Here is a 25,888-nt window from a genome sequence, read left to right as displayed (position 1 = left end):
TCTTCTGCCGGCAGTGAGTGGTCAGTGACTGACCTATTACCAGGTTACTTCCTTTAGTCTGTAACAGCTGCACAATGGTGAGAGCAGGGTATGGAGGACCTTCTCTATCACAGCTCTTACCTGTGCACTTATCACACCACCCTCATTATACATCCCCTGACTTCATGTCACCAGAAGTCCTCGGGCAGTGACAGGAGGAAGCCGGCAGTGATTGGTCAGTGACTGACCTGTTACCAGGTTACTTCCTTTAGTCTGTAACAGCTGCACAATGGTGAGAGCAGGGTATGGAGGACCTTCTCTATCACAGCTCTTATCTGTGCACTTATACATCCTCCGACTTTCTATCACCAGAAGTCCTCGGGCAGTGACAGGAGGAAGCCGGCAGTGAGTGGTCAGTGACTGACCTGTTACCAGGTTACTTCCTTTAGTCTGTAACAGCTGCACAATGGTGAGAGCGGGGGATGGAGGACCTTCTCTATCACAGCTCTTATCTGTGCACTTATACATCCTCCGACTTTCTGTCACCAGAAGTCCTCGGGGAGTGACAGGAGGAAGCCGGCAGTGAGTGGTCAGTGACTGACCTATTACCAGGAGGAAACTCTGACCTGTATAGTCTGGGGTTCAGGCTTTACAATTACTTTATCTCCACCCTAATAAAGCTGTGTACACACTGGGTAATATATTGCGCATTCAGTTGAACAGCCAATATATCACGAACGTATTGGCCTGTGTGTACCCCTGATGTCTGTGAATGACATTGTTCATAGACATATCGCATCGGCTGTGCAGCACTGCAGGTGGGGGATATATATCTGCAGTTATCAGCGCATCTCTGTACGGTCAGTCTGCCGACCGCCCGTACACTTGCTGGTAGGGACTGATGTCACAGCTGGGTAGGCAAATTCAAATGCACTCCCAGCTGTGATATCAGTACAATACGTCTAGTGGGCGATCAGTAAAATGTGTACAGCTTAACTGATCATCCCGTCGGCAGTGGTTACCCATCTTAAGACTGAACTGGGAGGATCTGTACACATTACAGACTGTACACACAATGTATTACATGGATTGTGCCATGTATGTGATACACACAGATGTATCCCTCTGTAGTAGCATTAAGTAACCTCAGTGGTGCTGATATCTGATTTCCATTGTTTCCTCTTGGCACCAGCCATGCTTGTTATTACATCACACCCCCACCAGTGATGTCACACAGACCCCCTTGCTAGTGCTATCATAGACACTAGGGACAGTAATATAACAATATATCCCACATCCCTGAGTGATGACAGCCCATTAATGTAACACAAATATAATATAAAGCAATACAAAAGATGGAATAACACTAGAAGATATTACACCGTATTTATTACACTATCAGTACATATAGCATCGTCCTCTGTGCTCAGGAGAGAAACGCACAGCAGGGAGCAAGCTCTTACTATAGACACATATATATACACAGAGGCTCCACCCAGAGCATCAGGGACACCCACATATAGGGCAGTCCTTATCCCACACTTGTGGTGTCATTGTCATGGTGCCACTAACCAAAGAACGATTTGTGTTGGTCAGTCAATTTCTTTTTGGAAAACAAACCTATGACATCATGTTTCTCTGGGCACCAGGCATCCTTGTTTTATATGACAGACTATTGCTGGCAGGGAGGATTAGCCACTTAAGAACGTGTTTAATAGGTATTTAGACCAAATGTTCAATTACACATCAATATGAATTTACCCTAAGTCCTTTGAGCACTGTCCATATTCTCCTGCACTCATGCCATTTTGGGTGATACAATTGACCACACACACTGTAACGCAACATTTAGTGGATATTATCTTGTGGGATAGTAACAGAAAAGATAACAAAAAAATACAATTTGAACTGTAGCACAAACCATGTCAGCTCTGCCCTTTATATAACAAAAATAAATGAAAGTGAATGAAGAGCACATCTCTGGAAAATTATTGTGCATGAGTTTTGATCTATAGATAACAAAATATCCCTCTCAAAACAGTTTCCAGTTTAAATGTCTGTAAATATTCCACAAGATCTGACTTATGTAATTTCTCTTAATCAGAGCATTAAAATGGTTTCTCCCCTGTGTGACTTCTCTGATGTGTAACAAGGGGATATTTATGTGCAAAACATTTCCTACACTCAGGTCATGGAAAGGATTTCTCCCGTGTGACTTCTCTGATGTGTGACAAGATATGATTTCCGTGTAAAACATTGCTGACACTCAGAGCATGAAAATGGCTTCTCACCTGTGTGATGTCTCTTATGTATAACCAGATCTGATTTGTATGGAAAACATTTCCTACATTCAGAGCATGAAAAGGGCTTCAAATCTGTGTGATCTGTTTGATGTAAAATAAGAACAGATTTGGTACTAAAACATTTCCCACACTCAGAACATGGAAATGGTTTCTCACCTGTGTGACTTCTCTCATGTTGAACAAGCTGTGATTTACTTCTAAAACGTTTCCCACACTGAGAGCATGGAAATGGTTTCTCACATGTGTGCGTTCTCTGATGTGTGACAAGAGCTGTTTTCTGTGTAAAACATTTCCCACACTCAGAACATGGAAATGGTTTCTCACCTGTGTGACTTCTCTGATGTCTAATAAGATTTGATTTGTCTCTAAAGCCTTTCCCACACTGAGAGCATGGAAATGGTTTCTCCCCTGTGTGACTTCTCTGATGTGTGACAAGAGCTGTTTTCTGTGTAAAACATTTCCCACACACAGTACATGGAAAAGGCTTCTCACCTGTATGACTTCTCTGATGTGTGACAAGGTATGATTTCCATGTAAAACATTTCCCACACACAAAGCATGAATATGGCTTCTCACCTGTGTGACTTCTCTCATGTTGAACAAGATGTGATTTACTTCTAAAACTTTTCCCACACTGAGAGCATGGAAATGGTTTCTCACCTGTGTGGGTTCTCTGATGTGTGACAAGAGCTGTTTTCTGTGTAAAACATTTCCCACACTCAGAGCATGGAAATGGTTTCTCACCTGTGTGAGTTCTCTGATGTGTGACTAGATATGATTTACTTCTAAAACTTTTACCACACTGAGAACATGAAAATGGCTTCACATGTATATTAGCTGGCTGGTGGGCAATACCCTTTGTTCTCTTTGTAGAACATGTGGCATCTATATTATTGGGTAATAGATTATCTTCTCTAAGAGCTGTAATAGATGTTCTCCTAGTAACACAGATATTGGTACAAGACACATCAGAAGAATCAGATGACATATCTGTACTGTAAAGAACTGGATGTATAATTGAGGTTATAGGGGTTTCTACTGGAGAATCTTGTCTGATGTTCTCTTTTATTTCAGGATCTGGAGATATAATTAGATGTTCCTGCGATATATTTCTTCTGTTACAGCCATCTGTTGGGAATATAATACATTTATGGTAATATGAATGTTTTAATGAAATAAGATTAATTAAAAAAAAAAAAACCTTCAAATTGATAAATTTAAGAAGACTAAAGGTACCATTTGTAACTGAAATTTTAGATTGCACTATACTTGTGTATCTAATTCCCATATTTCTTACCATATTTCCATGCACTCAAATATCTATATTGAAGTAAGAATATTACAAAAGGGTGGGGAACACACCCTGAAAATGGAAATCATTAATAGAATTCATACATCTGCGTGATTACACTAGTCCTAAAAACTGTAATACACTATTTTTTCTGTGTATTATGTACTAGAGTTATACTGTGGATTCTCTAGCCTATGGAAAGATATGAATATATATATATGGGCTGTAGCACTCCGATTCTGTTTGGGTAGAATCAGGTGTTAATTTGGCAGCTTTTTATCCTATTGTGCACGTCTGTACGCCCTACACTTACTGTTCTTTAACCTATTACCAATGAAGGAACCACTTAGCAGAAATACCTAACCAGATGATAAACATAACACTGCAGGCATTAACTAATCCTTTCTTTGTTGATATGATACAGGGGCGGCCAAATCTGCTTTAACATCTTCATTTATTCTCCCTCTCTGTTCAAACAATCTCTACAATAGACACAACCAGAAAGTTGCAGCAATGTCCTCTGCTTACACCAGGAGAAGTTACTATCAGTCTTTGCTTGGAGAGCATGAGCCCCTACTAATTTACTTGGCAAAGAGTTGCTCTGTAAGTGGGGCTGTATTACTAATTGCACACTAGATAGCGTGTTCTTATATATACCGAGAATAAGTATTAAAAGACTTATTAGAAACTCTTCAGAGGCTCAGGGGGTAAATTTACTAAAGTGAGGGTTTTATAAAGTGGAGATGTTGCCCATAGCAACCAGATTCTACATAACATTTAACTACATTTAACTAGCATCTTCTAGAATAGAATAGCTCAAATATGATTGGTTGCTATGGGCAACATCTCCACTTCTAAAAATTCTCACTTTAGTAAATTTACCCCTCATAGTGAACCAACCGGCGAAACCCCCAAATCCACCTAGACTTGAGTTTATTCTGTCTTAATTCGGTTTTATTCGTCTAGACTAAAAATGGGCAAGACATTGTACTAAAGTCTAATGTTGCCCCAGTTGTGGTTTAGTTACAATAAGGTAGACCAGCACCAAAAATTCCACAATATCCTTTAAGACTAGAGGCTGAACTAGGTGTGTTTCATGTTAAAAACTACTAGTTCAACACACAGATTATACAGCCTTTGTCACTCTTAAGGCAGATCTGACAGTCTATAGCAGGGGTGGGGAACCTCAGGCCCTGGGGCCGTATAAGACCCGGGGAATCATTTGGTCAGGCCCTCTGAGCTTTTTTCTGCTAGCCTCATCTGGTTAGCAGGGTTCCCAGAATGGCACCCTGCAGCCAGAATCTATGGAGCATCCTTAGGACCCTTTTGACGGTACACTGCTGTCCTTACACCTCCCTGGGGCATCCTCAGGATGCTCTGGGTATTGCTGTAATCAATGGCAATTGTGGCCCTGCCCCGTGTGACGTCAAATTGAGGGACCGCGGCCTGCACCGGGCCCGCAAATTATGTTATATATATCAAAATGGCCCTCGACAGAAAAAAGGTTCCCCGCCCCTGGTCTACAGCATTAGTCATTCCCTACTATGAAAATCCCTTTGACCTGTAGTGAACTATAAACACTGGATGTACTGCAGGTGTTCTCACACAAAAGCATGGAGATGCTAGTAGTCCTGCAGCATAGTAGGGTGCAACTAAACACAGGGGTACAATTACTCCACACATGTTTGATAGCATTGGCAGTATATGCTCTTCTCATAGGATAGAATGATGACATAGTTTTGGCTCATGCACTTTGTATACAACTCATGTTTTATCTGTTCATTTTAATTCTCAGATATGTGTCACAGGATTACCAGATGGGAGCGAGCCCTTACAGCACCTGCAAAGTTTAACCAGAAAAAGTTGCAAAACATTGAATCCAGCCACAGTTTTACCATATAAGCCTAATGCTGTCCAGAGGGTGGAGAGGGGGAAATTCAAAGCTTGTACAGATACAGGACTGTTTGAAACATCAAGACCAGATATTGACTGCTAGACCAGATTTGACATTCAAAAAAAATTAAACTTGATATTCTATACAGATAGGAGTGGTCACAAATAGATTCTGGAGAACTCTTTTGGCCAAATCAAAACATTGACAGAAACTCAAGATCCGCATTTGGTGTAGAACATGACTTTTGATCTTTATGGCAATTTACAAAATTGCTAAGTCAAATTTTATCACTAGTTGATGTTCTGCTTTTGAAAAATCTTAATGAACAAAGACAAGTCGAGATGCAAAGATTGCGTTCCTCATAATAAAAAGGTATATGGAAGTTAAAAGGATATGGCCAGGAGTCCACTGGACAAGGATGGACAAGGTAGACCAGTAGAACACAACTCAGTTGGGATAGGATGTTCTGTAAACTGATAGGAGAATATATTGATGTGCACCCGGCTTCTATTCTCAAACAAGTAATAAAGCTGCTTTATGTCTTACATGTCTAAGGAAGAACCCAGGGAAAATAATACCAACAGAGCCATCTTACATTCCTCCTACAGAAGGGATCATTCAAGATAATACAAACTGATTGTATCCCATTTCCATAATACAGTAATCTGCAGCATATATTGGTGTGTGTAGATGTAAACTCAAATTGAGTAGAAGCATCAACAGCCACTGCAAAAACTGCAACATTTTCATCTAAGAAACTAATGCAAGAGTTTCTCTGCAGGTATGGAATCTCGGAAGTCAGTGTCAAAGACAGAAATGTTTTCCATACATTGTGTAAGCTACTGGGTATAAACAGCATATTACATACTCCATGCAGGCTACAAGAAAGCGGTAAGGTAAAATGATAATTGGTACCATCAAGAACTGAGTATAAAGCGGAGTGAATCTTTACTTCTCATCACTGTATTTTCAAAATGGTGATGATGCCTATAAAAACATATATAAATGCCTACAATAGTGCATTATCCAAATACAATCATATTTCTATATTTTAAATTGAACTTGTGAATTACATACAGGGTTTCACTAGATCCTTTCACTTCTTCTTTGCATGACAATTGTGGGGAGATTCCCTTTGGTAATGAGAAGGACAATAAAGACGCTGACATGCCCATAAAATTATAAATGTGAAGCTAGGGTCTTTAATCCTTATAAACTATGATGACGTGCAATTCTCTAACCTATGGATCTTGTCTATAAACACTGGAATAAGGAGATGAATATTCACATTTCTACGGACATTGGGTTTTTGTATTTTTAATTGGATTTGGATAATGCACTATTGTATGCATTATGTTTTTATAGGAATCATCATTTTAAAATTAAAACACTGAAGATAATAAATATTCACTCAAAATTGTATCATTTGTGGGGAATTGGTGCTGCCCTTTTATTGCTTTCTTAGCTGCAGTAAGAAGCTGCTGATTATATCATCTTACACAAATTATAAGAAAAAAGTTTAACCTTGTCTAGAGACTTTACTGCTAGTACTACGGAGTATAAGAACTACTCCTAGGCCACCTCTTATCGATCACCTTTTAAGGTTATGTTCGGGAAAGAACCAAATGTAATTTAAAGTCCAACAATAAAGTAACAATCAAATAACATTAACATGAGTAAACTAAAAAGACAGCAATAAGGTGTAAAACTCCTGTCACAAGATATGACTGAGAAGAACGGTCATGGTATTGAACCGGATTATATCATGGTTAGGAATTTGTTACATTCTGCTTGTCTGATAGATCGATGGGAAGGAACCAATTAGGTAATGCTGACTACTACTTGTCATGACCCTGTCTAGTTTTCACCCTTTTGCCTGTAGACTTACCACTGCCAACTGTCTCCATAGATCTATATGTGTAATTTGCCTAGAGGATCTGCTCTGATCATGCTTGCTGCAGCACTTCTCTGTATGCATTCCCTTCCACGGTGATTATTCACCTGGGCTCTCCTCTGTCTGTGAACATTGCTAGTCTTGATTAGAATCGCAGGTGTGGTTCTGATTCTCAGTGCTGCAGAGGTGATTACTCCCTCTGCATGTTGTGCCTTCCACCACTCAGAATGCTACTGCCAGACCACCTGACTATTTCCACCAATTCCTGCCTGACCCAAGGTATGTACATCCACTTCGGAAAGCATTCTGGGCCTGAACATCTCGTTACTTCCCGTGGTGTACAGCTTGTGTTAGCTGCCTCTCTGTGTACTAGTGTATCCCAGGCTCCTGCTGGTTCCTAGACCAGTTCAATCCCAAAGTCCTGCTTACAGCAATTCCAGGCAAATCCAGAAGTCCTGATTACAGCTATACCTGGAGTATCCAGAAATCCGGCTAGTTCCTAGGCCAGTGCAACTCGTGTGTTTCAGCATCTGCTACAAGTGAGTTCCTGTGCTCCTGACCCGAGTCTTGTGCTCCTCTGCTTACCCTACTCCTGGTTGGTCCCTGGCTCCCTGTAAACCTGCATCATGTTACCCTGCTTTGCTTCCTGCCGTGGATCAACTCCTGCTCCCCAACCTACCCATTCCTCCCTGAACCTGAAGTTCCCAAACCTACCCATTCCTCCCTGAACCTGAAGTTCCCCAACCTACCCATTCCTTACTGAACCTGTTATCTCCAATTACCTATCCAGCTTGTACCTGAGTTCCAGCCATTGTCACAGCATTTCCGGATTACCCTGTTTAGCCCTCATCTCTGCATTACCTGATTTCCTTCCAGCCATTGTCACGTCACTCCAGTCCGGAGTCAAAGCCCAAGTTCTTCAGCGCAATCCACGTTACTCCAGTCCAGAGTCAAAGCCCAAGATCTTCAGTTCAATCCACGTTACTCCAGTCCGGAGTCAAAGCCCAAGTTCTTCAGTTCAATCCACGTTACTCCAGTCTGGAGTCAAAGCCCAAGTTCTTCAGTTCAATCCACGTTACTCCAGTCTGGAGTCAAAGCAAAAGTTCTTCAATTCAACTCGGCAAGTCTTCCTGCCGGTCCAAGTCCAGTTCCTCCAAGTTTTCTACTGGTTCTAAGTTCCTGTCATTTATCACCAAAGGCAGTTCTCACTGCCACATTAATCTCTGCAATAGAGCTATTCACCTCATCTGTGGTTCCTGTCATGCCGATCTCCGCTGAATCCAGTTAATCACCTGAATCAGGTAACTCCCACACTGCTACATCGCTATCAGTTGCTGAGAAATAGATTGGCATCTGTTCCGCATACTGTAAGAAGGCTACAGAGCCAGAAATTAATCCAAGTTATCGCTCCACAGCTTGAGAGCCTATTCCAGGAGGTAGAGGGTGGTTCAGTGCCAGCATAAAAATGAAACATCATAATACGTCAAACTTCTTCGGCTGTTCTCTCTTAACCTTTATGTTTTTCAACATTTTTAATTGTCTGCAACCTGTAGAGGAAAATCCTGACTGTGGTCCTGGAAATTTGGTAAATTATACTAATAATGTAACCAAATCAATATGATTATTATTATGGGTTACTACTGCATGAGTATTGTGTATGTAAGTATTTCTTCTAATATAAGTGTTTATTACTCACCTGTGCTGATAGCTGTAGGAATTGCCTCCTCCTTACACTTCTGATCACTCCTCACATACGTCTCTTCTTCTCCCTCTGCAACTGCAGCCTTCATGTCAGTCACATACTTCTCTTCTTCTCCCTCTATATCTTCTGCCTTCATATCAGTCACATACATCTCTTCTTCTCCCTCTATATCTTCTGCCTTCATATCAGTCACATACATCTCTTCTTCTCCCTCTATATCTTCTGCCTTCATATTGGTCACAAACGTCTCTTCTTCTCCCTCTATATCTTCTCCCATATTATCAGTCACATACGTCTCTTCTTCTCTCTCTACATCTTCTGCCTTTATATGAGTCACATATGTCTCTTCTTCATCCTCCATATCTTCTCCCATATTATCAGTCACATACGTCTCTTCTTCTCTCTCTACATCTTCTGCCTTTATATGAGTCACATACGTGTCTTCTCCCTGTAAAACTTCAACCTTTATAAATGCCAGACCTTCATCCTAAATAACCCACAACACAAAAAAATTATTGAAGTCTGATTAAATTACATGAAATAAAACAAAAGAATATCAGTATATTAGACACACACAGCTTCTCTACAGATCATATAGTGACAGTCACTTTGGTATATTGGAGAGACCCTAAATCCCATCTACCTGATGCTCCTGTGGGATCCTGTGATTCTCCTCTGTACAATCCTGTGAATACAGAGGGCGGGGACATCTCTCTGGGGTCTTTTTGTTACTGGGTCCATCTGTAGGAGACACACAGTGACTGAGTACATTGTATATATGTGATTATCAGGTGATGGGTGTATATAGGAGGCCCCCATACCTAATCTCCCCTGTACAATAAATGACAGTCTCCTCTTACCCAGTGATGTGAGGGGCCTGTGATTCTCCATCATCACGTCCTTGTATAGATCCCTGTGTTTCTCTATATACTCTTCCTCCTGCATGGAGACATAAGACAATGACATCCTAATACCTTATAGGAACCTGACACACACAATGATACAGTCATCACCCACACCCATCCCCTGGTGTTACTGTATAATGTCCCATTCCCAGCAGTCACCATCCAGACACATCCCCTGGTGTTACTGTATAATGTCCCATTCCCAGCGGTCACCTCTCCAGTCATCACCCAGAAACATCCTGTGGTGTTACTGTATAATGTCCCATTCCCAGCAGTCACCTCTCCAGTCATCACCTAGACACATCCCCTGGTGTTACTGTATAATGTCCCCATTCCCAGCAGTCACCTCTCCAGTCATCACCTAGACACATCCCCTGGTGTTACTGTATAATGTCCCATTACCAGCCGTCACCTCTCCAGTCATCACCCAGACACATCCCCTGGTGTTACTGTATAATGTCCCATCCCCAGCAGTCACCTCTCCAGTCATCACCCAGACACATCCCCTGGTGTTACTGTATAATATCCCATTCCCAGCAGTCACCTCTACAGTCATCACCCAGACACATCCCCTGGTGTTACTGTATAATGTTCCATCCCAGCAGTCACCTCTCCAGTCATCACCCAGACACATCCCCTGGTGTTACTGTATAATATCCCATTCCCAGCAGTCACCTCTCCAGTCATCACCCAGACACATCCCCTGGTGTTACTGTATAATGTTCCATCCCAGCAGTCACCTCTCCAGTCAGCGGCTGAATGATCTTGTTGGAGAGTTCCACGATCTTCTGGTCATTATCTCTCTCATGTATTAGTGAGTGAGATGGAGGCACCGTGATGGGGCTCTGAGTCCTGCTCAGTCCTCCTGACACATGGGGACGGCTGCTGGGTGTCTCACACTCACCAGATGTCTTTTTCACTACTGTGTAATCCTGAGTATTGGGGAGACACCATTAAATGGTCAATTAAACCTCACCTAAATGGGGCTATTCATTAATTTGCATAATATACAAGTAGACTACTGCTTAGACTTAAATGGGTGGATGATTTGGGTCCATTAGAGGATGAAGAGTGGTCTTTAATGCTGAAAAGCCACCTGTGCAGTGCGATTTCAACAGATTCAGTTCTTTTTATTACACAGGGTGTATCTTACCCCCTTATTACTGAGTAGATTTGGGTCTGGTGCATCTGGTAGGTGTCCTAAATGTTCTACTCCACAGTGCTCATTTTGGCATCTCCTCTGAGAGTGTTCTGCTGTCCGGGTGTTTTGGTCCCAAGTCACCAACTGTATCACCAACACGGGAGGTGCTATTCCCCTTATATTCCCTGAAATGCGTATTTTTGGTTTGGATCTCTTGAACAGGGTTCATCGTTTAACGGGCCAATATGTAATTAATGCATTGACTCTGGCCAAGTTTTGTATTGCCCGTACTTGGATGGCATCTAGGGGCCCTACCTTTGCTGAGTGGTGTGGGCTGATAAATGAAGTAGTGGGGCATGAACGATTTCTATATACTAGGCAGAATTGTAATCTCAAATATGATCGTATTTGGGGCCCATGGATTGCTTCTTCCCATTACGTTGCTGGTGGGAGTGAGATTTCAGACACTGATGGGTTGGCACCCAGCGGGACGGCACAATAATGTATGGAGTCTTTCCTTGTGATTTTTCTGCTGTTTTGAACGGCTGAGAATTATTTCATGCAGATATAAATTTTGTTTTATTTATTATATATTGGATATGACATACTTGTATTAATGAGTCTATATGTTAATGGCCGAATATTATGATTTTTGGCTGATATATATATATATACATACTACACACAGGTTGAGTCTCCCAAGGGGTCAAGACCAGCGGTTCCTTACCGGTAAGTTTGCGGTCTTTGCCCGTTAGGGCACTCTGGCGTGGGCCTTCCGGTGGCGGTGCTGGAGTATGGAGACTGGCACGGGGTGCATCTTGTGGTTCCTTGTTGGTAGGCCATGCCAGCATGGGAGTGTTGCGCAGCGTTTGTACTCTGCGGTTCTATAGGCACCGCCATCTTGCATTGGCCCATGTGACCTAGGGAACCAATCCCCTAAAGGTCAGCTGTTCTGTCCGGCCAATCACGCTCTGCTGTTGAGGATTTAAGGGAGTTCACAGCTCCCTTACTTTGCCTGTGCAACGTGTATCAGCCCAGTCTGTTCACATTTATCTGAGCTCCTCTACGCTGCTGACTTCGGTTCTGCCTAGCTTCCTGCCGGTTTCAGGCAGCCTCAGGAATCCCCGCACCTATCAGCAACTCCCCCTCCCACTACTGTTGGATTCCCACTCACCAACCAGACTACCTTCTTACCGCATCGACCCCTGTCTACAGCTTGTTTCCCTCTGGACATACCTAAACATTATCGCTCCACTCCTGTTACCTTCATTCAGGATTTTATTATTTGCTGCTGGACTTATTATTTGACTCTGACCCATCTTCACTTTTGTCCTGGGCTTGGTTCTTTCATGTCTACCATTCCATTCATTAAAGAACCCAAGTTTTTCTACAGTTCTGATTCTCTGTCTCCTCCTGTATCCACCCCGGGTCCACAAGAAAACCAACCCCTGACAAAGATCTAACATATTTGTGTCAGTGACAAAAAGAAAAGAACATACAATGTACTAAATCCCAACTCCAGTGAGGACTCTGGGACTGAGACTGGCTACCTGCTGCTCGGTTATTACTATAGCTAGAAGTGATATCACTGTGATACTCCCAGACCCCCTCACTTTCAAAGTCACGTCTCTGTATTATTACTATAGATATAAGTGATGTCACTGTGACACTCCCAGATCCCCTCACCTCCCCAGCCATGTCCCTGTATTATTAGTATAGATATGTGATGTCACTGTGATACTCCCAGATCCCCTCACCTCCCCAGTCATGTCTCTGTGTTATTACTATAGATATAAGTGATGTCACTGTGACACTCCCAGATCCTCTCACCTCCCCAGTCATGTCCCTGTATTATTACTATAGATATAAGTGATGTCACTGTGACACTGCGAGATCCCCCTTACCCCCCAGTCATGTCCCTGTATTATTACTACAGATATAAGTGATAACACAGTGACACTCCCAGATCCCCTCACCTCCCCAGTCATGTCCCTGTATTATTACTATAGATATAAGTGATATCACTGTGACACTCCCAGATCCCCTCACCTCCCCAGTCATGTCCCTGTATTATTACTATAGATATAAGTGATGTCAGTGTGACACTCCCAGATCCCCTCACCTCCCCAGTCATGTCCCTGTATTATTACTATAGATATAAGTGATGTCACTGTGATACCCCCAGATCCTCTCACCTCCCCAGTCATGTCCCTGTATTATTACTATAGCTATAAGTGATGTCACTGTGACACTCCCAGATCCCCTCACCTCCCCAATCATGTCTCTGTATTATTACTATAGATATAAGTGATGTCACTGTGACACTCCCAGATCCCCTCATCTCCCCAGCCATGTCCCTGTATTATTAGTATAGGGTATGCAATCGGGAAGCCGACTGCCTAAATACCGGCAGCCGGCTTCCCGACTGTCATATCCCGGCAAGGGTGAAATGCCGGGCGTCTAGACGTAGACGCCCGGCATTTCCCCGACGCCAGGAGACCGGTGCCCGGCATCCAGATCGTAGTGATGCCGGGCGCGGCCAGCGGACAGCCGCGGGGGTGGGTTAGGTTTAGGGCTCCCGGGGGAGGTTAGGGTTAGGCACCCCCCCAGGAGGGTTAGGCTAGGGGGAGGGAGGGTTAGGGTTAGGCACCCCCGGGGGGAGGTTAGGGTTAGGCACCCCCCCGGGGGACTTAGGTTTAGGCAACGGGGAAGGGGGTGGTTAGGGTTAGGCACTTAGCGGGGGGATTAGGGTTAGGCACTTGGGGTGGAGGTTAGGGTTAGGCACCCCTAAGGAGAGTTAGGGTTAGGTTAGTAGATACTCACCTATCCACGATCGGGATTTCCAGCGCTGTCGGGGTTCCGCTGCCGGGATCTCTGCTGATGTCTGGCTGCCGCGAATCGGCCGGCGGTATTTCATTCCTTAGTATAGATATGTGATGTCACTGTGATACTCCCAGATCCCCTCACCTCCACAGTCATGTCCCTGTATTATTACTATAGATATAAGTGATGTCACTGTGACACTCTCAGATCCTCTCACCTCCCCAGTCATGTCCCTGTATTATTACTATAGATATAAGTGATGTCACTGTGACACTCCCAGATCCCCTCACCTCTCCAGTTAGCTCGTAAATGATCTCCAGGATGAGATGTAAGATCCTCTCAGTCCTGTGACTCCCGTCCTTGTCCATCCTCAGTGAATCAGAGAGAATATAGAATGTGTAATAAATAATAATAAAGACTCTGGTTCCTCAGAGCAGGGCTGTCTAGGAGTAAATAGAATAAATATAACAGACATCACAGAGAACACATGTAACACAGACATGTAACACTAAGTGACCGGTAAGTCTCCCCTTTCCCCCCAGTGTCATTCCATGTCAAATCACCCAGAAAAAAATTATTATGACACCCACCGATTCATATTTTCCTGAAACTTTGTACACTTGATACTACCACATAGCAACTAACCCATGTACATTTTTTCTTCTCTAGCCCTCATAGTTTTTGAGATATAGGGGGGACAAAGTTAAAAACAATGCATCATGAGTGGTATTTCTGAGCAATTTTTTTAATGTGAGGTGTATGTGGAAAAACATTCCTATCTCAGTGCCTAATCCACATATCACTTTGAAATTTTAGCCCTTTGTCAATCAGAATATGGAGATTCCAGAAAAGAATGTTTTATCAACCTTGCCCGACTCTGAGAGTCATTATACATTCCTTTGCTAAAATAATGGGATTTTGATTGCCTGTATGAGTATTTTAATGTTTAATTAAAAATCTCTCTTTAAAAACAAAAATTATCATTAGGTATATATTTGCACATCAGGGGAGTATTTTAATTTGTATATTTCTATATACAGTATATATGTGCATGTTTCCCATTACACATAGGGGTGTATTCAATTAGCCCGCGATTACACATTTTCATGCAATAAACTGCTATTTTACAGTGAAAAACCCCTATTTAATTAGCCACAATAATTTGGATTCAAAGTATGGGGCAGGTATATTTGGGTGCTTTTATGAGTGAAACAAGTGTTTTTAGTCTTGCAGGTAGGAGTAGTCTTTTTGCACTTTTTTTTTTTTAATTCCCCTAAAATCACCTAAATATATATTTATACCCATTTTTATGTATCCTAAATGTAATGAGAGCACTTATTTTGCTGGAAAAAAAAGCTTTTTATCATTTTGTTGTATTTTTTCAAATGCAAATAACAGCCATTTGACTGAATTTAAGTATCCCAAGTCTATTTAATATGACCTCTAATACATTTCTATACTGTTATCCTACGTTAGTTTTGCAATTTTTGGGGCACAGGCTGATATCCCCATTTTTACCTACACTTTTCACAGGAAGAATTTTCACTCAAATCCTGAGTTTGGAATTGAATAGGTGCAAAAACGGGAGCGAGCACACACACTAAAAGCCGTTTTAAATACATCAGCTTATTAATCTTACTTGTTTTTGACCCGAGATGCCTGATGTCTAACTGAAGATGAGACTGTACTGCCATTGTACATAATCAACTTCCTTTTCAGGGAAGTAATACATCCTCCCAGTACCCTTCATGATAGGAGGACTGACAGAGGAAATTATAGAGCACATAGGAACATAACAGATGTCTTCTTTCTTCTGTAGAGGCCAGTGAAATGATCGCGCAGGGCCATAGGTGTGCATGAACTTAACTTCAACATCACATTCCTCCTCATCTTATCCAAAAAACACAACGATTATCGTAAACACATGCTATGTATGAATCTGTACAGATCTGTGACATAATGACTGGTGTTGGATTGTTCTGATCTGAGTAATGGAAAATGGAACAGAAGTTTTTATCTGACCTGAGTCACTTTGTTCCTATGGAGACTTCAGATATAGGGGAAAAGTGATGAAATCCTCTTGTACCAGGTACGGTTTTTGCCTGGGAAAATCGGTCTTGCAGCTGCTTGCGTGTTTCTTTTGATATTAGACGTAACTTTATATTTGCAATTCTTGACTTGCAGAAATGTAAGACTTTTTCAGCTGAGTCAATCCGATCACCTGTTAGTCTCTGTGGGCTCTCTCTGGCAACCAGAGGATTAATTGTTGCACCAATGCCATCACCAGGAGATTTACCGTGGCTGGTGGCAATAAAGTGCGTTTAGGAGAGCACCTCAGAGACATAAAAAAGGCCTGGGGTCTCATGCTCTTTCTAGTCATTTTAAACAACATAATAATTGCTCTACCTCTGCTATTAAATGCTTTTTGGGCTTGTAATGGGTGAAAGGACATTGGCGAAGAGATTTAACTAGCCAATTGGCCAAAGCAAGGATGAGCACAATTTATGATTTGGGAACCTTACAACCAGGAGGTCTCAACATAGATTTTGGGATAAAGTGGTTTTATGATGCTTTTTAGATATTTATGGTTAGAAATATAGGGAATACAGAAATAATATTGGTGCTATCTTCATATTTAACATTTTATACACAGATGCTATATTATATGTACTATATTTGGATGTTTTATGTGTACTTATATTAAATTACTCTTGTTTTATATACGATGATATATATGATGCACTTTAATGAAATCCTGATCTGAGACTAAAGCTTACCTCCTCCTAAGAAAAAGGGATCAGTAGAAATATATGAAATCGAGTTAGTGATCTCTTTACATACGTGGACTGTTTGCTAACAATGTGAGGCAGGAGGATAAGGGACGCCTAAGAGCGCTATGGCAACAGACAGGTATCGTAACTTCTCACTCTTGTGTAAAGCGTCTGACGTTTAGTATTGTGACTAGAGACCACCGAGATACAGACAAACGGCCGCGTCTAAGCCTCACCATGGCAACTATAGACGTAACATGTCACGTGATCGGGAGGAGATAGTCATGTGACCGGAGACCGCTGAGATCTAGACGAGCGGCCGCGTCTTAGCCTCACCATGACAACTATAGACGTAACATGACATGTGATCGGGAGGAGATTGTCATGTGACTAGAGACCACCGAGATACAGACAAACGGCCGCGTCTGAGCCTCACCATGGCAACTATAGACGTAACATGTCACGTGATCAGGAGGAGATAGTCATGTGACCGGAGACCGCTGAGATCTAGATGAGCGGCCGCGTCTTAGCCTCACCATGACAACTATAGACGTAACATGACATGTGATCGGGAGGAGATTGTCATGTGACTAGAAACCACCGAGATACAGACAAACGGCCGCGTCTGAGCCTCACCATGGCAACTATAGACCTGTTGCTGCAGCCGGGGAGATTCTCTTGATACATACGCTCATAAGAACTGACCGTTGCCAGTTCTCACCTACAGCCGGTAATAGTTAACATTCTAGCCACATATGGATACAGTATAACCTGTGGATGACTACCATTTTATTCTGTTTTTATGTGACCTCTCTGTAATTTACCTAGATTGTTATTACATTTCTTCTTTGTCCATTTATAATACTGCACTATGTATGGTATTTTTTTATCTCTCTTTTCTCGGTTGTGAACTACATGTTTGAGAGGTGGAGTATATCAACCCTGGGAGTTGGAAATCATTAAATGGAACTAAAGAACTTATAATATGTATTGACCCTTCCAGCGCTAGTGGAGTGGTATTTCTTTTATTTGTATAGGCACTGGTTGCAAAAAATGCCCATGATGCTTTCAAAGTGAAGTCTCGACCATGGCAGCACAAGTTGAGAATTTTATTTGCAATTGTTATACTGCCCAGCACACCCATGACTGAAGTAACACAATTTTTTGACGGCAGGAATGTTTTCCTTGATGTACTGAATAATTACTTACTGTGTTCTGTGCACAAATGCTACATCATGCTCCAAATCATCAGACAAGACTCAGGCACTTGTGATGACCAGGTCATCAGACTGGGGAACATGAGCGTAGATTACATCTGGGTGCAGTGTACAACCATTGTTCGTCCAATGATACCCTTGAACTTCATTCTGAATCACGTAAGAATAGTTTTCGCTGGCCCGTCGTTGCTGGGTTGGTGATGGGCTGGATGATGGATATCGATCATCCAGCACACCATGAGGGTGCAGGGCAATCAGTCAGTGATATCGTTATCGCTGACTGATCGCTCCGTGTGTGCGCACCATTAGAAGCTGGGAGGAGGCATGGCCATAATTACATCCCCTGATCATGTCCATGCCTCCTCCCAGCTTCAGTGAGGAGATACGGAGCGGAGCGCTGGGCTCAGGAGGAGGTAAGTATTATGAGGCAGGGGGGTAAGTATTATGGGGCTGGGGGCCCCCAAGGAAATTTTGCTATGGGGCCCCCATACCTCTGGCTACGCCCATGTAAATAAGTAACTAGGTCCTGGTAAGTCTTTTATATATGATTTTCGTGGGTGTGCGCGCTCCCGTTTTTACACCTATTCAATTCCAAAATCACAAAAACAGGATTTGCGCAAAAGTTCTTACTCTGAAAAGTGTAGATGAAAATGGGGAAATCAGCCTGTACCCCGAAAAATGCCAAACTAACATAGGATAACGGTTTTGAAGTGTATTTTTTCAGCAAAATAAGTGCTCTCATTAAATTCAGGGTACATAAAAATGGATACAAAAAATATTTGTGTCATTTTAGGGGACTTTAAAAAAAAAAAGTGCAAAAATGGGATTTTGGCACTAACCGGTAAATCCTTTTCTCTGATTCCACAGGGGACACTGGAGGTGCTTACGCTGGGGTATAGAGGCGTGGATAGCTGGAGCTGGCACTTTAATTAATTTAGAAGTGTGAAGCTCCTCCCCCTCTATTCCCCACCAGCCCTCAGTTTAGAAAATGAAGACCGAGAGGAGATGCAGAAAAAAGGGAGTGAAAGGAAGAGAATATCACACAACAACAAAACCATACAACATATGGAACAAACGGAACAGACAGGCGAAGAGCGCTGAGGTGGGCGTCCAGTGTCCCCTGTGGAATCAGAGAAAAGGATTTACCGGTAAGTACCAAAATCCCATTTTCTCTTTCATCCACTAGGGGACACTGGAGGTGCTTACGCTGGGGACGTCCCAAAGTTTTCCCCACGGGCGGGAGCGCTCTGAGGAACCTGCAGTACAAGGCAGCAAAACATGATGCTGAAACCGCAAATGTATCAATCTATAAAACTTTACAAAAGTGAGCACCGATGACCAAGTGGTTGCACGGCACAATAGTAAAGTTGAGGCACCCCTACGTGCCTCTCACGACGTACCCACAGAACGTGTGGAATGAGCCGACACGGACATAGGAGACTGACGATCATTGCTGAGAAGAGCTTGACAGATTGTCAGTCTAAGCCAACATGCCAATCCTGTTTGGATGCTGGCCAACCCTTCCGAACAGCCTTATAAAAAGGACAACTAAGACTCGCGTAAGGACGTCGTCCAAGCAACAGAGGCGAAGAGCTCTAACCACATCTAGGGTAGAAGAAACACCAGAGTCCCGTACCAAAGAAGGTACCACAATAGGCTAATTTATGTGAAAAACAGACACAACCATAGGTAGGAAAGTAGCGTGCATCTTGAGTTCCACCCTAGCATCATGAAACACAAGGCCTATAAGACAGAGCACCCAATTCAAACTCCTGCGAGCCGTAGCTAAAGCCTGGAGGAGGACCGTCTTCCAAGACAATACTTAATATCAACCTCTTGGGAGGTTCACACATGGAAGACTGAAGAAACAAAAAATAAAAATACCAAGACTCAGGGAGCCATAGGTGGTACAAAAGGTGGCTGCACCCGCAACACCCCCTGAAGAATGACTGCATCGCCGGAAGGAGGCCCAACCTGCATTGAAAGAAAATAGAAAGAGCAGAAATTTGCAATTTTAATGATCCTAGGCAAAGACTAGAATCTAATCTCATTTGGAAAGACGTAAAAACGGGAGAACGAAACACCCCTAACGGAAGGCCCCAACTGTAACACCCTATGCAATGATAATGCGCAGCCGAAACTGGTTTCCTGGCGCGTAGCATGGTGGGAATACCCGAGTCTGGGATGACCGTCTGTCTTAAGATATCGGATTCAAGAGCCACCACGTTACACGCAGTTGTGCTAAGTTGGGGTGGACTAAAGGACCCTGCTGCAGAAGGTCCGGACAAAGAGGAAGTGGCCCGGATCGACTGCCAAGAAAAACCGAAGAACCAACTCCTCCTAGGCCAGGTTGGTGTCACGAGAATGACTAAGGCCGATTCGTGTTTTATTCGTTTTAGTAGACGAGGAATTAGTGGAATCGGAGGAAACAGGTAAACCATGTCGTAGGTCCATGGAATTGCAGCCTCTGCCTGCGGATCCAGAGTTCTTGACACGTATCTTGGTCACTGATGTTTAAATAGAGACGCCCTGAGGTCCGCCTAAAGACGACCCCAGTGCGTGAAACGCGTGTGGATGAAGCTTAGGTAATCTGCTTTCCAGTTGTCCACTCCAAGGATGAATACTGCCGACAAGATTACTTGACTGACTCTCATCCCACTAGAGAATCTGAGATACTTCTCTCATTGCCATGCGACTACGATTGCCGGTCCGGCGTGGATGTAAGCAACGGCCGTCGCGTTGTCTGACAGAACTCGTACAGGAAGAGACCTTAGACACTGCGCTGCTTCTAGCAGAGCATGGGAAACTGCTCTGAGTTCCAACATTTATGGGCCACTGTCTTTTCTGTAGGGACCACCAATGAAAGTGATAGACGAGGACAACAGGTCCCCATCCTCGGAGGCTGGCGCCTGTCATATCCACCCAAGGAGTACCACCCTGGTTACCGGGGCCAAATGGATTAGTTGATATAGATGCAGGCGAGACCCTGACCCCTGTGTTAGCAGGGCCAGTTGGAATACTCGGAAGTAGAATTGTCCATATTGTAGTGCCTTGAAAGCAGCTAACATCCTCCCCAAGAGACGAAGACCAAGAAGCAAGGACACCCTCCTTGATCCTAGGGCTAGCTGAAAGAGCAACTGGATTTTCCGGGCCTTGTCTTCCGGAAGGAAAATCCTCTGTAATGTCATATCTAGGACCATCCCCAGAACTGGAGTCTTTCGGACGGACTCAGATTGGGTATCTAGAAATTGATGATGTCAGTAAGTCATAGTCCAAGAGAAGTGATTCCGACGGAGCCTTGATTAACTAGTCGTCATGACAGACAAACTTAGTGGAAACACGGGGAGCCGAGGATAACCCGAACAGCCACGCCCGAAACTGATTGTGAGTTTGCAAAATCGCAAAATGCTGTAAAGCCTGATGCGGTTCCCAATTTGGGACATGGTGATGCGCATCCTTTATATACAGAGAAACTCTGCCGGTTCCAAGCTTGCAATGACAGACTGAAGCGACTCCATAGTGAAATGCTACAGTTTAAGATATTGGTTTAAGACTTTAGGTTTAATAGGGGCCTTGTCTGTGGACACCGGCAGACTCGTAGAAAAGAACCGATGTGGAGTGGAAAGCTCGAAAGCTATTCGGAACCGCACGGAAAGCAAAGTCCCATCGCAGGAGATCCCAGGCGGGATGGGAGACAGTCAGCCACCTGTTGGTCGACTGGTCTTTGATCCTGTCGACGTGTAACTGTATGTGGGCAACCTTTTCCTCTGCCACCCCTAATGTGCGAGGGGGTATCTCTGGCCCTTTAACAAAAGGGATGGGCACGAAAGGAATGAAATGAGGGACCTGTAAGTCCTCCTGCGAAGCATTCAAAGGGAAGAGAGAAGACTTACTTGTCTTGGGATATCCATTTGTCCAGTTCTGGACTAAAAAGCATATGTGAACCGTAGACCCTCAACAGCCCGTTTGGATTCTGCATCCGCCTGCCAAGAGAGTAAGCAGAGAACACTGCGGGAAGAAATAGCAAAAACGGACATACGAGCACTGATCTGTCTCTCTGGAAACCCTGGTCATTTTTAAAACCCATTAAGCTGGTGCATGAAAATATTGAGACAAAACTCAGTTTTGCTTTTCTCCATGGAAATCTTTAGTAAAAGGCGAACGATTTGTGCGTTCTAAAGAGAAGCCAGAGCATGTAAACTGCTGACTCACAGAGTTCCGCTAGTAATCGTAACCCTGCTCTGGAAGTATCCAAGCCCCTAATCAACTGGTCCACCCAGCAAATTACAGCATAGATAACCGAAGCGCTAACAGGCGTAGGTCTAAATTGGGCTCCTGCTGCAGTGTAAATTGGATCGCAGTGTTGTTCCAAATCACTAGCAGAAGAGTCCTAAATTAACGTAGCACCTGGCAAAGGAAGCGTTTTCTACAGGAGGAGGTGTTTCCCAATGTTCCATCATGGATGATGGAAATGGATAGCTGGAAGGGAAATGACATGGATTTGGAGCCGCTTATCCAGTTGTTTCCAGGCCACAGAAAGCTGTTCTAGAAGCTCTAGCTGAGCTGCAGGGACTACTTCCTCAGGTACATTAAGGATCTGCCTGACCGCTAGAATTAAAAAGGCTCCACTGCCTGAGAGGCAGATTCTAAGTAGAACGGCGCAGAGCTGTGAGGGGTTCCTCATTTGACTGGAGGACAGTCGGCAGAGGATGCTTAGTGCAGGCTTATGATAGGCAGTGGAGGACAATGTAGAAGCGGTACACAATCTGTACCAGTTCAGATAGTTGGTTAACCTCCTATTGGTCGTTAATTCAGACAATACAGCCGCCATAACTCCTGCCATGTCAGCGGCCCATGCAGGAGTAGGTGAGACCGCAATAGCCACAGAGGATTATAATGGTATCTATAGTGGGAGGAAACCCACGCAAGCACAGCGAGAACACACAAACTCCACACCCCAGGGCGTAGTGCACCGTCTGCGCTGCCCCTTCGGTTACTAAACAAGCATCACATAGCGTGGTGCCAGCAGCATTCGGCTTAGTTTGTTGTTACATTTGGAACAAACATTTTCTAATAAGCCATAGTCCAGACATAGGTATATACACATACAGCCACTCACACAGAATCAGACTCTATGAATAAACAGACAGAATACAGAGACAGAAGGCTAGTGAGAAACAGAGGAGTTCACACCACTCCTCCCAATAATTCAGATTCCCTGCACTTTGTACACCTCAGTCAGCCCCTTTTGGAAAGGATCCTGTAGAAGGGGTGTGTGCTAGGAGAATCAATCCTTCTGCCCAGTGTGTGGCTTCTGCACTCTCCTGTAATGAGGATAGTTGCAGTTAGTGTGTTAAAAAAAAACCGGCAGCCACGCTGTTGTAACAGCCGCTTGCCGCGTATAGAGAGATAGAGAGCCCGCCTGGTCCGCCCCTGAGGCATGCAATATGGTTGCTTAACGCTGGCCATATATTAACTATTCCTCTCTAACTGCCCCGCTACTTGCCGCTCTACTAGCGGGGGGAGGGGCGCCTGTGTAACGCTGGCTGCGGCACCTGTCAGCCCCTCTACATTGTAAACTAACGGGGAGAGGGGAGACTTGTTAGATAGAGAGCCTAGCGCTGCTCTAACCAGCGTTGTAGGGAAGAGAGCCCGCGCTGCTAAGCTCCGCCCCCCGACTTCATCCAGGCTTGCCGCGCTAACCTGGCTGCCCACCGCTTAACGGGGGAGCCCGGCGCTCACAGACTCCGTCAATTAACGGCTGCTCGCCGCGACTGAAGGAGTGAAGCAGCGCTATAGTGCTGCATACAACATAGGGCGGTTAGGCGCCGGAGGGGGGGAGGGAGGGGGGAGACGCGCAGCCATACTCACTGCGCTCCCCGGTGGCTCTCTCAGCTGCAGCACACTCTGCTCTTGTGTTAGAGATGTGCTGTGGCGATAAAGGAGCTGTCAGTGCTTTTTTAATAAGCCCTGTGCACTCCTTCCTGTTCTTCTAAGAACAGGGCGCCAGGTACCCGGACCCCACCTTTAGAGAGGTGGCGAAGGGTACTTAGTAAATGTAAAAGATGTAGGAAAATAAATAAATAAATATCCTAAATAAAAGAAAACAATAAACATATGTGTTGCTGGAGCACAGCAAATTGTGACCAGCTCCGATGGCACATTTTGTAAACTGAGGGCTGGTGGGGAATAGAGGGGGAGGAGCTTCACACTTCTAAATTAAAGTGCCAGCTCCAGCTATCCACGCCTCTATACCCCAGCGTAAGCACCTCCAGTGTCCCCTAGTGGAAGAAAGAGAAAAGACTGACTACTCCCACCTGCAAGACTAAAAACACTTGGTTCACTCATAAAGCGCCCTAATATATCTGTCCCATAGTTGAACCGAAAATTCCATAACTGTGCACTCTTTTAACCCAAAAACGACATGTCGTTATTGGCCAATTAAAAATAATTAAAAACGTCAAAGTGCCCAATTAGTCATTGGAGGGGGGGTAGCTGTCCCAGTGGTTCTGAACCAAATCCCGACATTTTTACATTAAAATAGGTATGTTCCCCAACTTTGCACCTGCTTATAGTAGGTGAAGTGAAATTCGAGGTAAAATTCACGATGATAAATTATTGCGGCAAATTGAATACGGGGTTTTCACTGTAAAATAGCAGTTTTTCCCATGACAACGTGTAATCGCAGGCTAATTGAATACACCCCAAAATATACAAATTAAAATACTCCATAGGCGAGCAAAATTATACCTAATGGTAATTTTTATTTTTAAAGAGAGATTTTTAATTAAACATTAAAATACTCATACAGGCAATCAAAATCCCATTTTCTTTCATAGGCTTATAAAATATACTTTAAGGTTCAATTTTAAAAAAAAAGGGACATGATAACTCATCTGCCTTAGGTTGATAATGCATATTGAACCCACCTTTTTATTAGCACCAAAAAATTATTAAGAATGAAGTAAAGGAACGTATAATGAATGTCAAAGTCGGGCAAGGTTGATAAACATTTTTTTCAGGAATATCCATATTCTGATTGACAAAGGGCCAAAATTTCAAAGTGATATGCGGATTAGGCACTGAGATAGGAATCTTTTTCCACATACACCTCACATAAAAACGGAGCATCAGGAGTGGCATTTCTGAGCAATTTTTTTTAAACTTTCACCCCCTATATCTCAAAAACTATGAGGGCTAGAGAAGAAACATTTTACATGGGTTTGTAGATATGTGGTAGTATCAAGTGTACAAAGTTTCATGAAACGCTGAGTCAGTGGGAGTCATGGCCTGGGTGAACTGACATGGAATGATTACCCTATATAATAATAATACCACATAGTGTGTGGCGGGAGCTGTGTTATTCCCTCTGATATATCACTGTACAGTCCCCTCTCCCCTATATAATAATACCACAGATCAGTGTGTGCCTGTACCTGTGTTATTCTCCCTTAAATATAACTGTATGGTCCCCACTCCCCTATATAAAATACCACATATCAGTGTGTGCCAGGGGCCGTACGGTCCTCTCCCCCCTATATAATAATATTACCACATATCAGTGTATGCCGGGAGCTGTGTTATTCCCCCTCATAGATCACTGTATGGTCCCCTCTCCCCTATATAATAATAATACCACATATCAGTGTGTGCTGGGAGCTGTGTTATTCCCCTCATATCACTGTACGGTCCCCTCCCCCTATATAATAATACCACATATCAGTGTGTGCTGGGAGCTGTGTTATTCCCCCTCATATATCACTGTACGGTCCCCTCTCCCCTATATAATAATAATACCACATATCAGTGTGTGCTGGGAGCTGTGTTATTCCTCCTCATATATCACTGTACAGTCCCCTCTCCCCTATATAATAATAATATAATATATACAGGACACGTTACCTGGCTCCGGCTGTCAGGAATGTCTATGACAAAATGGCAGCTAAAGCCCCTGTGGCCCCGCCCCCT

General features: G+C 43.6%; 1 protein-coding gene and 1 non-coding gene across 2 annotated transcripts; both read right to left on the bottom strand.

Annotated features, from left to right (window-relative positions):
* Positions 1-1,351: 1,351 nt before the first annotated feature.
* Positions 1,352-25,880, bottom strand: LOC148431251 (uncharacterized). The gene is made up of 7 exons (XM_088466165.1): positions 25,823-25,880; positions 14,223-14,375; positions 10,709-10,900; positions 9,924-10,002; positions 9,707-9,804; positions 9,058-9,550; positions 1,352-3,410 (listed from the first exon to the last, which is right to left on the bottom strand). The coding sequence occupies exons 2-7, from the start codon at positions 14,298-14,300 to the stop codon at positions 2,164-2,166; spliced, it is 2,187 nt and encodes a 728-aa protein (XP_088322291.1). The 5' UTR covers positions 14,301-14,375; positions 25,823-25,880; the 3' UTR covers positions 1,352-2,163.
* Positions 21,999-22,115, bottom strand: LOC148431252 (U5 spliceosomal RNA). The gene has a single exon (XR_015877235.1). It is a non-coding gene; the product is annotated as a U5 spliceosomal RNA (small nuclear RNA).
* Positions 25,881-25,888: the final 8 nt, after the last annotated feature.

Source organism: Taudactylus pleione, unplaced genomic scaffold, assembly GCF_031769625.1.
Source record: "Taudactylus pleione unplaced genomic scaffold, aTauple2 ptg002591l, whole genome shotgun sequence".
In the NCBI taxonomy this organism is placed as follows: Eukaryota; Metazoa; Chordata; class Amphibia; order Anura; family Myobatrachidae; genus Taudactylus; species Taudactylus pleione.
Note: the sequence above shows the minus strand (reverse complement) of the source record. Positions and strands in the feature narration are given on the sequence as shown.

Coding starts and splice junctions, on each gene's coding strand:
- LOC148431251 (XM_088466165.1), bottom strand. CDS start 14,300: ATGGACAAGGACGGGAGTCACAGGACTGAGAGGATCTTACATCTCATC. Junction 10,901..14,222: donor TTTACGAGCTAACTGGAGAG/GTGAGGGGATCT, acceptor CCCAATACTCAG/GATTACACAGTAGTGAAAAA. Junction 3,411..9,057: donor TCCTACAGCTATCAGCACAG/GTGAGTAATAAA, acceptor TATTCCCAACAG/ATGGCTGTAACAGAAGAAAT.